The 12,283-nt window shown below is 42.6% G+C and overlaps 1 protein-coding gene across 8 annotated transcripts in view; it reads left to right on the top strand.

The window, feature by feature from the left end:
• Positions 1-12,283, top strand: part of CACNA1C (calcium voltage-gated channel subunit alpha1 C) — a 451,825-nt gene that overhangs the window by 357,481 nt on the left and 82,061 nt on the right. For 5 of the 8 annotated variants that reach the window (XM_074540173.1, XM_074540179.1, XM_074540178.1 and 2 more), the window contains 5 exons: positions 85-205; positions 333-402; positions 5,977-6,109; positions 7,710-7,839; positions 11,404-11,463. In XM_074540173.1, the coding sequence (XP_074396274.1) occupies positions 85-205; positions 333-402; positions 5,977-6,109; positions 7,710-7,839; positions 11,404-11,463 (514 nt within the window). Of the gene's footprint in view, positions 1-84; positions 206-332; positions 403-5,976; positions 6,110-7,709; positions 7,840-11,403; positions 11,464-11,597; positions 11,658-12,283 lie in introns of all 8 variants that reach the window. The other 3 variants (XM_074540176.1, XM_074540174.1, XM_074540180.1) reach the window with 2 other exon arrangements.

Below are 12,283 nucleotides of genomic sequence, written 5' to 3'. Positions count from 1 at the left end.
GTGTGCTGTACTACATGAAGTTCCTGAAAGGGAAGCAGTTTTCCACCTTTGTAACTCTTTGGTTTTATCTTGTAAAATTGCTAGGACTGCTAGTCCCGAAAAGAAACAGGAGATGGAAAAAACAGCTGTGGAGGAAGAGACAAAGGAGGAGAAAATTGAGCTGAAATCGATCACTGCTGATGGAGAGTCTCCACCTGCTACCAAGGTAAGGTCTGCTGGCAGCCAGCACTCTCTGTGCAGTGATGGCATGAGCAGCTTGGGTTTCTAAGGGAATGAAAACTGTCTGCCTTGTCTGATAAAGGCTTTGATGCTTCTCCTTCCATTTCTGTCAGATCAACGTGGATGATTATCAGCCCAATGAAAATGAAGAAAAGAGCCCTTATCCCACAACAGAAGCACCAGGTACACATCTCCTTCCTTGTACCCCTCACTCAACAAAGCTCCAGTTGCTAATGTACACAAAGCCAAACTGTGGTAGCAGGTCTGCTGGAAATGCTTTCATGATGGGACAGAATGGTGTCCTTGCATGTCTTTGCACAGGTGTGATTTGGCCCTTTGAAGTCCCTATCCTGATCAACCATATTTGATTTGGTTCCCTGTAAAGCTCTTTATTGGAAAATACAGAGCTTTACAGAGAATCAAATCATATAAAAACCTGTTTGAAAATGTGCTTTATCAGCACTCAGTGGTCAGGGGTGTCTCACAACAGAAAGTCATTAAAGGGAAAGTGCTGAATGCCTTTTTTGCACTGTTTTCTAATCTAGAAGCACAATGTGGCACAGCATAACTCTAAAGGCATAAGATCTCAGCCTAGAAATGCAAGAAACAAGCTCTCGCATTAGTTAGGCTGGTTTTCAAGTCAGGTGGGCCTAATTAACTTCATTCTCAGATACTTGAAAGATTGGTTGAAGAAATCTCAGAACTTTAAGCAGTGTTCAAGAGACCCCGAATGGGGGGTGGGATTGGAGCTAGTCAGTTCAACTTCCAATCTTGGAAAAGTGCTGGAACAAAGGATTGAACTATATGACCATAAGATAAGGAGATGATAAGCAGCCGTGACAATTTGCCAAGAGCAAATCACGTCAAGCCACCCTTATTTTCTTCTGAAAGAAGCTGAAGTGTTTTATTCTGAAAACACCTGTAGACAGGAGAAAATAACTAGATGTAATATTCTTTAACTTTGCTAAGGCTTCTGACCATCTCTTACAGTGTTCTCATAAACTGACTAGAAAAATCTGGTCTAGATGATGGTGAGAGAAATGATCAGGCCCTTTATGGGGAGGGTAGTGATAGCCCAAGTGAGTTTGTACAACCCAAAAGCCTGTCTGGAGTTCAGCTCAGTTCATTGTTAATGACCTGAATGATGGAAGAGGCAATATGCTTATTACATTTGCAGATGACATGAAGCTAGGAAGGACAAGGAGTGTGCTGGAGGGCAGCATTAGAATTCAAAGAGCTCCTGAGGTCCTGGATAAATGGTCTAAATAAAATTGAAAGTGCCAGGCTCTACGCATAGACAGGAATAAACAATTCACAAAGAAAGGATCTTAGGTGACAGCTAGTTAGGTAACAGTCCTTGAGAAAAGGATCTGAATCTTATGACCACAAGCTCAACAGATGTCAGCAACAGTTTGCTGTCTTTGAAAAGCAAGTAGTGAGATTTATAACACAGAGAATGAGACTTTTGTCCAGTTACGGGTTTGTTTGAACTGGTCAATGGAAGCTATTCAGAGCAAAGCATTTGTTTTATTGTGTTCAACATTGATAAGAGCTTTGCAATCTGGAATATCATATCTCTTTTGGGGTTAAGAGAAGTGGGGCTGAATAGAAGAGAATGGTGAAAACAATGCTAGTAGGTAGCAAGAACTAAGATTGGATAAAATTTGCTCATTTGACTTAGGAAAGGCAGAGGAAGCGTCTTCATATTCCTAAAAACCTTCTACAGATTAGGAGGAGAATTATCTCCATTATGAAGCAACAGATTTTATAGGATTCCCAGCAGACAATTTTCTAATGGTGAGGCTGTAAAAGTTCCCAGAGATGGTTGTGGAAGCCCAGCACCACTGGATGTTGTTAAGGACAGGTCAGAAAATGTCTCCCAAAAAAGGCTTAGATATAATAATTAATTGGACCTGGCTTGGCAGAGGCATGAACCAGAGGGCCTTTTGTGATCCTTCCCTGCCTTTCGCTTCTGTGTTCCTGTGATTATGTAACAGGCTATAATAGGCCATAAAACACTTTCTCTTCTATCCCATGATTCCTAATAAATAAATGTCTGATAATAGATTGATTTGATAGGGTAAAAAAGAACACAAGAGTTCATTTTGAGTAGATGGACAAGAGCTTCAGACAAGAAAAATGGAAAACTGTTCATTGTATTTGATTTTCAGTACAAGAAATCCTCACATATGCTGTTCTTGTGCTCTTCCATATTTATAGCAGATTTATCAGGAGTAGAGTGTGGTTCTAATTTGTGCAATGCTATTTTAACACTGCCTGAGGAAGGTCACTCTGGATTTAATCTTTCCATCACCTCTTTAGGCCCAGGCACTTACTGGACACACATCCCCAGTTGCTACAGGGTTTGTGGGAGTCTTTAGTAAGAAGCACAAATTAAAACATCTTGATACAGTTTTGTTTCTGTTTCTCAGCTGGCTTGGATTTGCAGAAAATTATATTTTTTTCAAGTGAAACAACAGTCATCTGAATGTCAATTTTAGGTCTACAGCTAATAGAATTATGGTTTATTTACTTTCTGTAGATAGCTTAGAAAGATAAGCTTATAAATGAAAAATATAACAAAACACTACATCTACTTTCTTTTTTTTTTTTTTTTTTTTTGCCGTGCATAGGATTAGAGTGCAGAAAATGAAGTGAAAACACTTTAAATGCCTGCCTCAGAGTGCCAGTCCCTGTTTTAGCATGCTTTTCAACACAACCTAAAATTTGAATGGATTATCAGATTTTCTCCTGTCTCCAATTAGAAATGCAAAGGGACACCATCTTACTCACTTGCCGTTGTATGGCATCAATGCCATTTCTAAACAGGCCTTTTTCCTGTATTGTTTATCAATTCTTTGTGAAGACTGAAGATTCAATGTTCAGAAACCATTTGAACTGGTTACCTCATTTATTTTTCCTCACATAGGTCCTTTCCTAACCTGCCTTGCTCATTCTCTGACTTGTTTCTGCTCCTTAAATCAGTTTTCTCAATACCTTCTCCTGACTTTGCTTGCTGCACAGTGCTGCCCCTCAGCCCCAGAGTGGCTGCAGCTCCTCAGGTCACCTGGTCTCTTTTTAGGAAGGACAGACTAGCTCTCCCAGAGATTTGTGTACACTAGGAGGATTATTATGATGATATGTTTATTACAGGAAGACAGGGAGCTAGCCTTGCAGTCTAGTACAGAAATAGACAAAGAATTCGGAACGTCAGATGAAGGTAAAAGCTTGGGATGATTCATGGGAGCTTGGAGCAAAGTAATGTCCTTATAGGAGAGTTCTGGTCTTTGTACAGTAAAAAAAACACTCCACATCATCAAATTTCTCACTGATGCTGCCCTGTAGCCTGTTTGTGCTTATCTCCACAGCCAAAGGACATTTGCTTCTACAAATGTGAAGCTGTGCTGCTCCTATATGGAGGTAGATAGCATGGGCAGTGACCTGGGATGAGGCTGTATTCACGTTGTTCTTTGTGAATTTGGCCCTCAATGTTTCCTTTCTTCTGTGCCCTAGACTCTAAGTGAAAAGTAGAACATTGCTCTTTATCCATGCCTGAGGAACTGAATGTGTTTTTTAGTCTGGAAGTATTTGGTTCCCAGAGTCATTAATCTATATTTCTTGCTGTATGGCAGACAGGAGAAAAAGAGGAGAGGAACAATGTTCTTTATGGTCTTCATGGGGCTGATCCTTCTGCTGAGGATTTTCCAGAGGCATTGCTCCATGCCCATTTAAAAGTGTATTTTAAGCATTCCTCTGAGTAATAAAAGAAAAATGATCTCACATTGAAGGCGCAGAACAGGGACCCAGAATACTCTTCTTAAGTATGAGTTTCAAATATCCCACATGGTCCCAGGCATTGGTTTTGTGGCCTGTTCAAGAAGAAAAAGAATTTGCTTACCTCACTCTTTGTCAGCCTCCTCTGAAGCCCGCAGATAAAAGGTGCACGTGCAAGGTATGGTTATATTACATAAACCTGCACATTAACCTTAACACCTCTTTTACAAGTCCTGTGTAAAGAAGTACTTCTGAAAGATGTTTCTTTAACTATTAAAGCCTGTAGAAAGAGTATTATGAAGTATATTACACATAAAATTGAGCTGTTAAAAAATAGACTGACTTTAAAAGTACAAACTCTCTGTACCAGCTCAAACATTTATGCAAAGATCTATCAAGTGAATTTGAGCTGAACTCTTGGTACTGGAAGTGTAAAGAAAGAATCCTATTTACATGTAATAATGGCATGCCTTCAGAAAGGGCACTTTTTTCCTCTGTCTGATATCTAGATCAGGATCTGTGCTGATTCATCTGTTCTTTCTGATGTGTCCTGTAAGCAGATCAAGTACAGTATCTCACCCTAAAGGAACACCATTCCTGGAGCTTATCTCCCTTTATGGACTCAAGATGAACCTTTTAATTAGAGTATCCTCCTTTGCACTGCCTGGAAGATGAATCAGTTGTTTCTAACATGTCAGGCTCCTTTCTTAAAGATTTTTTCCTGTCTTGCTGATTAAGTGAGAGGATTGGGATCTTTAAAACAGCAAAATCCTATCATGTCAATTACAAAACAACATCTGCCTTCAGCCGGTAGAAGAAATCCTCAAAGGCAGAAGCTTCTCTTTCAGGTACCACTTACCCTTCATCTCTGCTTTTTCTATCTTGAAGATGCTCACTGATCTGCCTGGAGATGACACAGGTTCAAGAGTCTCAGCCTCATTCCCATCTTTCTATCCTTCTCCCCCACTAAATTATAAAAGGGGACAATTTTAGGACTTTCTGATCAGTGTAAGTCAATGTGTATGTGCTCACTGTTTGTTCTGGGGCATACATGTGCTCATCCAGACACAGCTCCAGCTGTAGCAGCAGCTCCATGGAGATGCTCACAAATAGAAGAAAAACAATCTTGATAAGCTGGAGGAATGGTCAAAAGAAAAAAATATGCCCTTCAGTAAGGATGAGGTCTAAGTGCCACTTTTGGGAATAGTCAGCAGCAGAAATGCAGAGGGGGGAGTGACAGGCCAGATTGTGGCTCTGTGGTAAATAATCTGTGCTTTGTGCGTATCTGACACTGGTGGCAAATTAATGCCAAAGTAAAATGAAAAGTTTCCATGAAGGACATTTTACAGGAAGATAATATCACAAGGTATAAGAAGTAATCTAGCTTTCATCTAAAGCAGTAAAACCTCAGCTGCAGGTTAATCCTGCAGACGATGTGGGAGCAAGTAGCAGGAGTGATCAGAGACCTGGGCAACACAGCACCTCAGGAAAGGCTGCTGCTATTTTGCTCTAAGAACCAGATATTCTCTCAGAGGCACAACTGTGGTCCTCAAATGCAAAAGCTTTCTGCAAGAGGAAGGCAATTTTTAATTGTCTGTGTCCATGGAAAATAAGAAAACAAATAATGGATCTAGACCTCAGCAAGAAAGATTCAAATGAGCCATTAGAAGACAAACCTTAGAAAAGCCATAGAAAACAAACCTGTTTGTTTTTTGCAGCAGGAACTGTGAGGCATCTGAGGAGAGTGTTGTGAGGATGTTGTAGGTTTACCAGCACTAATGGTTTTACAGAGAGACGAGACCAGTGTCTGCCAGGGTGAGCACTGGGTAAAGGGCACTGCCTCAAAGGAAGGAAGGGCAAGGAAAGTCAAGGCTTCAGCATCCTATTTTAATGATTTTTAGCTCTAGTTATGACAGAGACAAATGCCTCAGCACTTTGGAATGGGTTGTGTTTTGCAATAAAAGACAAAAATGCTTCTTGCAGCAGAGGAAGATGAGGAGGAACCTGAGATGCCTGTCGGCCCTCGACCTCGCCCGATGTCTGAGCTGCACCTCAAGGAAAAGGCTGTGCCCATGCCTGATGCCAGTGCTTTTTTCATCTTCAGTCCTAACAACAGGTACTTGAGAGATTGGTTAGCCAGAAGAAGGAGGTGAAGGGGTGGTACCCCTTTCACACTGGGCCACAAAAGTGGTGAGGTGCAGAGCTTCCTCTCAGCAGCTCATGTCTGAGGCCTTCTCTGACCCACCTCTCCTTTAAGGCAGAAAACCCTATGAAACCACAACTGTAGGGAAAATACTCAGTGGGAGCTCATGGCACATACAAGGCTGATTGAGGATATAAATCATGAAAGCTTCAGAAATAAGGGACACAGAGGCGAGTCAGTAATTGGAATTTCCTGACACATCCAGGTCCAAGCTGCAGGAGAGCCATCATGCAATCAGTCAAGTGGAAGGTAGCAGCTTCCTGTCCTAAGGGCTGCCCAAAATCCACTCCCAGTAGGGAGCTCATGTGTCTCTGCTCACTGCTGCACATCAAGATGAGCAAAAAAGAGGAAATGAGAGGGTGGGAGAGTCCATAGCTCTGAGAGGAGCTTAGGAAGCACAGTCCTCCTCTCACACTTCACCCATGGGCTCCTGCAATGCAGCCTCATGTTGTCACACCTGCCTTTCCAAAGGAGATGTGCAGGACCTGTGAGTTGAGGGCTGTTAGGAGCCAGGTGAGTTTATCTTTGCAAGGGCACAGCAGTGAGCTCATTGCCCAATCCTCTGTGCAGCACCACAAATTCCAGTGTCTCTCCTAAGGACTCAGCCTTCAAACACAGCCCAGAGGAAGGCAGGGCTGTTCCTGCACCACTGAATTCAGAGCCATTTTTGTCCCAGCAGAGCTTGTGCCACTCCTCCTTGGGTATGTGTAACAGGGAGGGACTGAGGATAGCTGGGGCTTGTGGACTGCAATGCTAGCTGTGCCACCCACCCCCTGTCATTTGTAGAACTAAATTAACCTCTGCAGTCATCTGTAAAATTGCTGTAATAGGGACTTGGAGCCCTAACAGCCAAGAGTAGAGCTAAATAGATTAATAAAGTGCCTGTAGAATTATGCACAGAGCTGTTATGGGGTTTAACTCCTCACATCCTGCTACCAATATATGGAAAGTGATGTAATGGTCTCCAGTAAGCAAGTTTGATGGGAGACTGCTCCTTCTTTACCTCCTGGTTTCCCACTAAGAGCACCAAGTGGGCCTGTGTTTAGCATGTAAACTGCATGGCATGATGTCTCTCAGAAGCCATTTGCTGCCCTATATCCATTTGGCCAGGCCTGTACTCTGTTAGCAAGGTAGATCCCCCCCAGCTCCTGTTGAGTGAAAGCTCAGAAAGACATTGGCACCCTAAAACCTGTTTCTGGTGCCTTCCTCCTGAATGAATCAGGAATGGTTCTATAAATGAAAGTGAAGGATATAATTCTGGGCTGGCAGGTTTCAGGCCACATGGAAATCACAAAAAGCTCTGTCAGGAGGGAGTGATTGTTCTCCATTCAAACAGATGGAGTGAGTCCTGTGTGGAGAGCCAGCATTGCCCTGCACACCTTGTCCCTGTGCTGGGGTAGAGGAAAGATGCTCTGCAGGGCAATCCTCCAGTCCTGCTGGCAGAAGAGGAGGGGGGAAATGTTTCCTTGCTGTTCTTTGAGAGCTGAAGTTGTGCCTCTCCCCTCTCTTGCAGGTTCCGTGTGCACTGCCACCGCATCGTTAACGATAACATTTTCACCAACCTGATCCTGTTTTTCATCCTGCTCAGCAGCATCTCCCTGGCAGCTGAGGACCCCGTGAGACACCTCTCCTTTAGGAACCAAGTATGCTTCATATCCTCCTTCCCTCACTGGGGATTGCAAGTGTGGGACAAGCTGATCATGATTTGAAGCCAGGAAAGGCAGAAGAGGCTGCTGCATCACAGGCTTGGGAGTGCCTGCCTTCCATGATTTCTGCCTTTTGTAGGCTGTGTGTGAAAATCATTAGGTTTTTTGCAGGAAACATGAGTCAGTGCAGAATCTGGCCTCTAGTTCACTTCAGAAGTGTGTGTAGGGAAAGGAGGAACAGGAGGCTGAAGCAAAATTATTGTTCCCTGGGATTAAAGCAGTAGAAATGAGCTTTTAAAACATTGATTGTGGATATAGATAATTCAATTCTGAGGAATTTTCAGGTTCCCTGTGGAACATTTGTTCTGCTGCCACATGCTGTCTTTTAAACTAAAAGCCCAGCGCCTGATTTTCATTTTATTCACACTGGTGTAAATCAGGAGTAATATTCCTGAGTTTGATGCTGTCACTCTGGGGGAAATTGATGTCATCATGGTTAGAATCAGACTTTTTGAACGCAAGCTGCAAAGCTATCATTAAATTTGAGATAACCCTCAAAAAATATGCTGTGCTCCTCTCCTTACCTGCCTGGGGAGAGAAGAGGAAGGCATTCAGCATGAAGATACATTCTCACCCTCTTTCCTGACCATTTTTATTTGCCCTTTGAAATGTTCATTGCTCCTTTAACTTTGCCAGTGGTTGTTTCCATTAGTCAGAGTTCATTGCAGAAATGAGGAGTCAGAAGACATATGCAAGGCCTCTGATTTCTGGTGTCTGCAGTGGCATTTTGGTGCCTTGATGCCTGAAGAGTTTGCTAGGATTGAAGAGTGGGATGGTTTTTCCTTGTTTAATAATACAACCTTAATTTAATGCTCCCTGAAATATCCTGGCCTGAGCATGCATTTGAACACATATGTGCATGCAGAGAAGGTGTTAATGGAAGTCTATTCCTGAGCATATCTCAGAGTGGCTTTGCATTTTGTCCTGAAGGAGGATGCTAAATAATCCAGCCAAACCTGTGCCACCAATAACCCACTTGTGCACAAATGAGGGTGCCCACCATGTAGGGATAACTAAATGCCAATATGTATTAGTGCTGCAGCATGTCAGCTGGCAGATGGGCTCCTGACATGCCACAGAAACTGTCACAGAGTCTGTAGCAGAGACATTTAAATGAGAGAGAAAAAAGAGTCAGAGCTGGTTGTCCTGGATTAAAGAGCTGAAGGTTTGAGGCAAAGCATTGTTTTGTGTATGTAAAGCCACTGGTGTTGCATGAAAATCTGTGTTTAATTTTTGCAGGTACAGATGTTTAAAATGTATCATACAAGGGGACACTGGCAAGATGTTTGGGTTGCCAATGTGCCTGCCTTGGCACTGTGACAGTAGAACAGTGAGATCCTGTCCTGCCCTGTGCCCACACGGAGGCCTGGGAGGAAAAGGAAGAAATCAAGCTGAAAGCAAAGCTGCCTCTGCCTTCACTCAGCATGAGCCTGTGCTCCAGGACTTGTGCAGACTGGGGATGCTGCTGGCACATACCATCCCAGAGCAGGAACACAGGGACAGAGAGCCCAGCAAGGGCTGGTGGAGAGGCTTGGCCCTGCTCTTTCCTGGGGCAGGCTGTGTCCTTCTGTGTCACACAGGGCTCAGGCAGAGAGTGCTTCAAGTGCCAGCCCAGTCTGACCAAACAGCCCTTGAAGTCCAAGCAAGTGCTAAGACTGCTCACCAGATTCTCCTGTTAGCACCTTGGCAAGGCGCTCTTTCATTTTAATGTGTTCTAGAGCAAGTTCATATTTAGACAATAACAAATATGCCAGCTGAAACATGAGACTGCCTGCACAGGAGGGGCAGTGACCATTTTCATTAGGCATGGTTTCATCTTTGCTAGCTGCACCTTTGGGGCCACATTCACCAGTGTGTTCCAGATCCTTTGCAGGCCCCTGGTGAGGCAACAGGTACAGCTTAATCACTCACTTTAATCAAGTTTGCAGCTTCTTTATGTTGTTGGAGTCATAAAAAGAAGTTAGAGAGTTCCCATGAATCTGGCCCATTGATTATAAAATTATTCCATTGATAAAATAATCAAATATCAGGACTTACAAAGCAGCAAGACAAAAGGATATTTCCAGTTGTCATGTAAGTAAATTAATATAGGTTAAAATCAGGATCTGTCCCTTTGAAGTGGCCCTTTCTTAATTCTCTAAGCTGCAAAAATTGATATAGCTCAAGACAGCCGTGAGAAGAATTTGGGATTGAAAACTGAGCAGTGACCTGAAGAATTTTGAGTTATATGGTAGCAGTAAGTGATTCATCCCCCCATTTGACATGAAGTGTCTGCAATTCAATCCACATTTGGATTGTGCTTAAATACAGCAATGTGAAATAACCCTGGAGCTTGCAATAGCTGCCCCTCTGCATTCCAAGCTGTAAGAATTTAGCCACCTATAAATCTAAGTGAGGATACAGGCACTGAGATACAATAAACCCCTGTGGAATGGGAGCAGGCAGTTTCCTGCTTTATGTTTATTAGTGTTTTAGCAGCAAAGGTCCAAATTTCACAAATTATCAGTTTTCTACAGCTTCCATATATTGGCCTTCTAATTTAAAACATGTTTATGGTAAAACCACAGTAAACCATGGTTATGGTACTTCTGATGTTCAACATTTGTAGTGTAGATAGCACTAAAGAGGATTGCGATGTTAAAATATATTGGAAACAAAGAGAGTCCAATCCTGCTCCCATAAATCAGTGAGAAAGTTCCCATTTACTGTGGGATGCCAACATATTGGCAGTGAAGGACATTCCTGTCCTTGATGCTGCTACTTTGAAAGCCCCTTTACACTTCTAGACTTCTCACTTCCTCCTGTGACACCACTTTTGTGGTCTGCTGTGCATGCCATGAGTTTCTCCATCACCAGGTTCCTGGGAATGATGAGCATTTCAGCTGGCTCGTTATTCAGGGTGCAAATAGAAAGATGCAGGATCTAAGTCAGGCACCTTTAGCAAATGACCAAATTATGGTTGCAATACAACGGCTGGGATTCTGTTCAATTGGCAGAGTCTTTGTTATTCATCCTAATCCAGGTCAATTCAGGACGGAGAAAAGAAATAGCTAGAGTATGATTTTGCAGTTTGCTTTCCTTCCTTTGAAAGAGGCACAGAACAAGACTGAATGGAAGTTAATAAGAAGGAATCTCATGTTTTCCACTGAGAGACCAGGCATTCTTTGTACTCTCAGTTTGGAATCCTATTTGGGAAAACCCTTGAATGTTCTTTATGAGATTTTAAAAAAAAAAAATCCTACAGCAACCAAAAAGTTATTTTGCCTCTATAGTGCTCATGGGATTGTAACTCAGGAAAGATTTCATGTAATGTGCTTCTTGTCCTCTGTGCCAGGACCTTCACTGCATTCAACAGGACCTTGTTCCAAAACTGTTCCCTATAGAGTTGTCCTCATTCCCTCGTGACAAGAACTCGTGCATTTGATTTTAACTGTGATTTCCCACTCAAGCAATCACTCACTGACCTACCCTCCCCACTCCTATCCCCTTTTGTTTTTACAGATTCTCTTTTATTTTGATATAGTTTTTACTGTCATTTTCACCATTGAAATTGCTCTGAAGGTAAAGTGCCCATCTTCTCTACCATTACTTGTTCCCAAGCTTTCTGGTTTCTGCCAGTCTCTGTTGCTAACACACACGCCTGTTTGTTCTGGGTCACGCTCAGTACCACTAACCCAACTGTGCTTATTTTTCAGATCCTAGGCAATGCAGACTATGTCTTCACTAGTATCTTTACATTAGAAATTATTCTTAAGGTAACCAATCTGAGAAATACACTTGTTTTCTGCTTTTCTTTCTCCTTCTTTCTTTCTTTCTTTCGCTCTCTTTTTCTTTCCTTTTTTTTTCAACCCCATTATTATTACTGCACAAAGGGTTTTATTTCTTTTCATTTGACGTTTCTGTAGTTGCTTTAAAAGTCTCCTGGGAAATTTCGATATTCAGACTTGTAATTGAGGGCCTATAGCAAAATAATGCTTTTTAGGGGAATCGCAATGAAAGGATGCAATGTTGGGAAATGTAAGAGAGAAAAAGGCCATCCCTGGATAAACTTCTCCCTCTACCCTGGCCAGTCTTTCCAAAACAGGATTTTTCTCCTCTGCAAGAAACTCTGAATACACACACCTCTTACAAAGGCAAAGAGAAGGTCTCTGTTCTGCAGAAACCACCCCAAAGGGTGGCTGATGACTTCTGTGAGCTTACAGGGTGCACTGCAAATTAGGATGCAGGGAGCACAGTGCAAAACCTCACTTTTTAGGTGTAGAGAGAGAATTTGAAGAGTACAAATCCCTGAGACGCCGAGGACAGTAGCTGCCAATGAAAATTGCTGCATCAAAGCCCAGCTTTCCATTTCCCAGGAATGTGCTCTATACCAAGGGGAATG

The sequence above is a fragment of the Zonotrichia albicollis genome, chromosome 4 (assembly GCF_047830755.1).
Source record: "Zonotrichia albicollis isolate bZonAlb1 chromosome 4, bZonAlb1.hap1, whole genome shotgun sequence".
NCBI classification, from domain to species: domain Eukaryota; kingdom Metazoa; phylum Chordata; class Aves; order Passeriformes; family Passerellidae; genus Zonotrichia; species Zonotrichia albicollis.
Note: the sequence above shows the minus strand (reverse complement) of the source record. Positions and strands in the feature narration are given on the sequence as shown.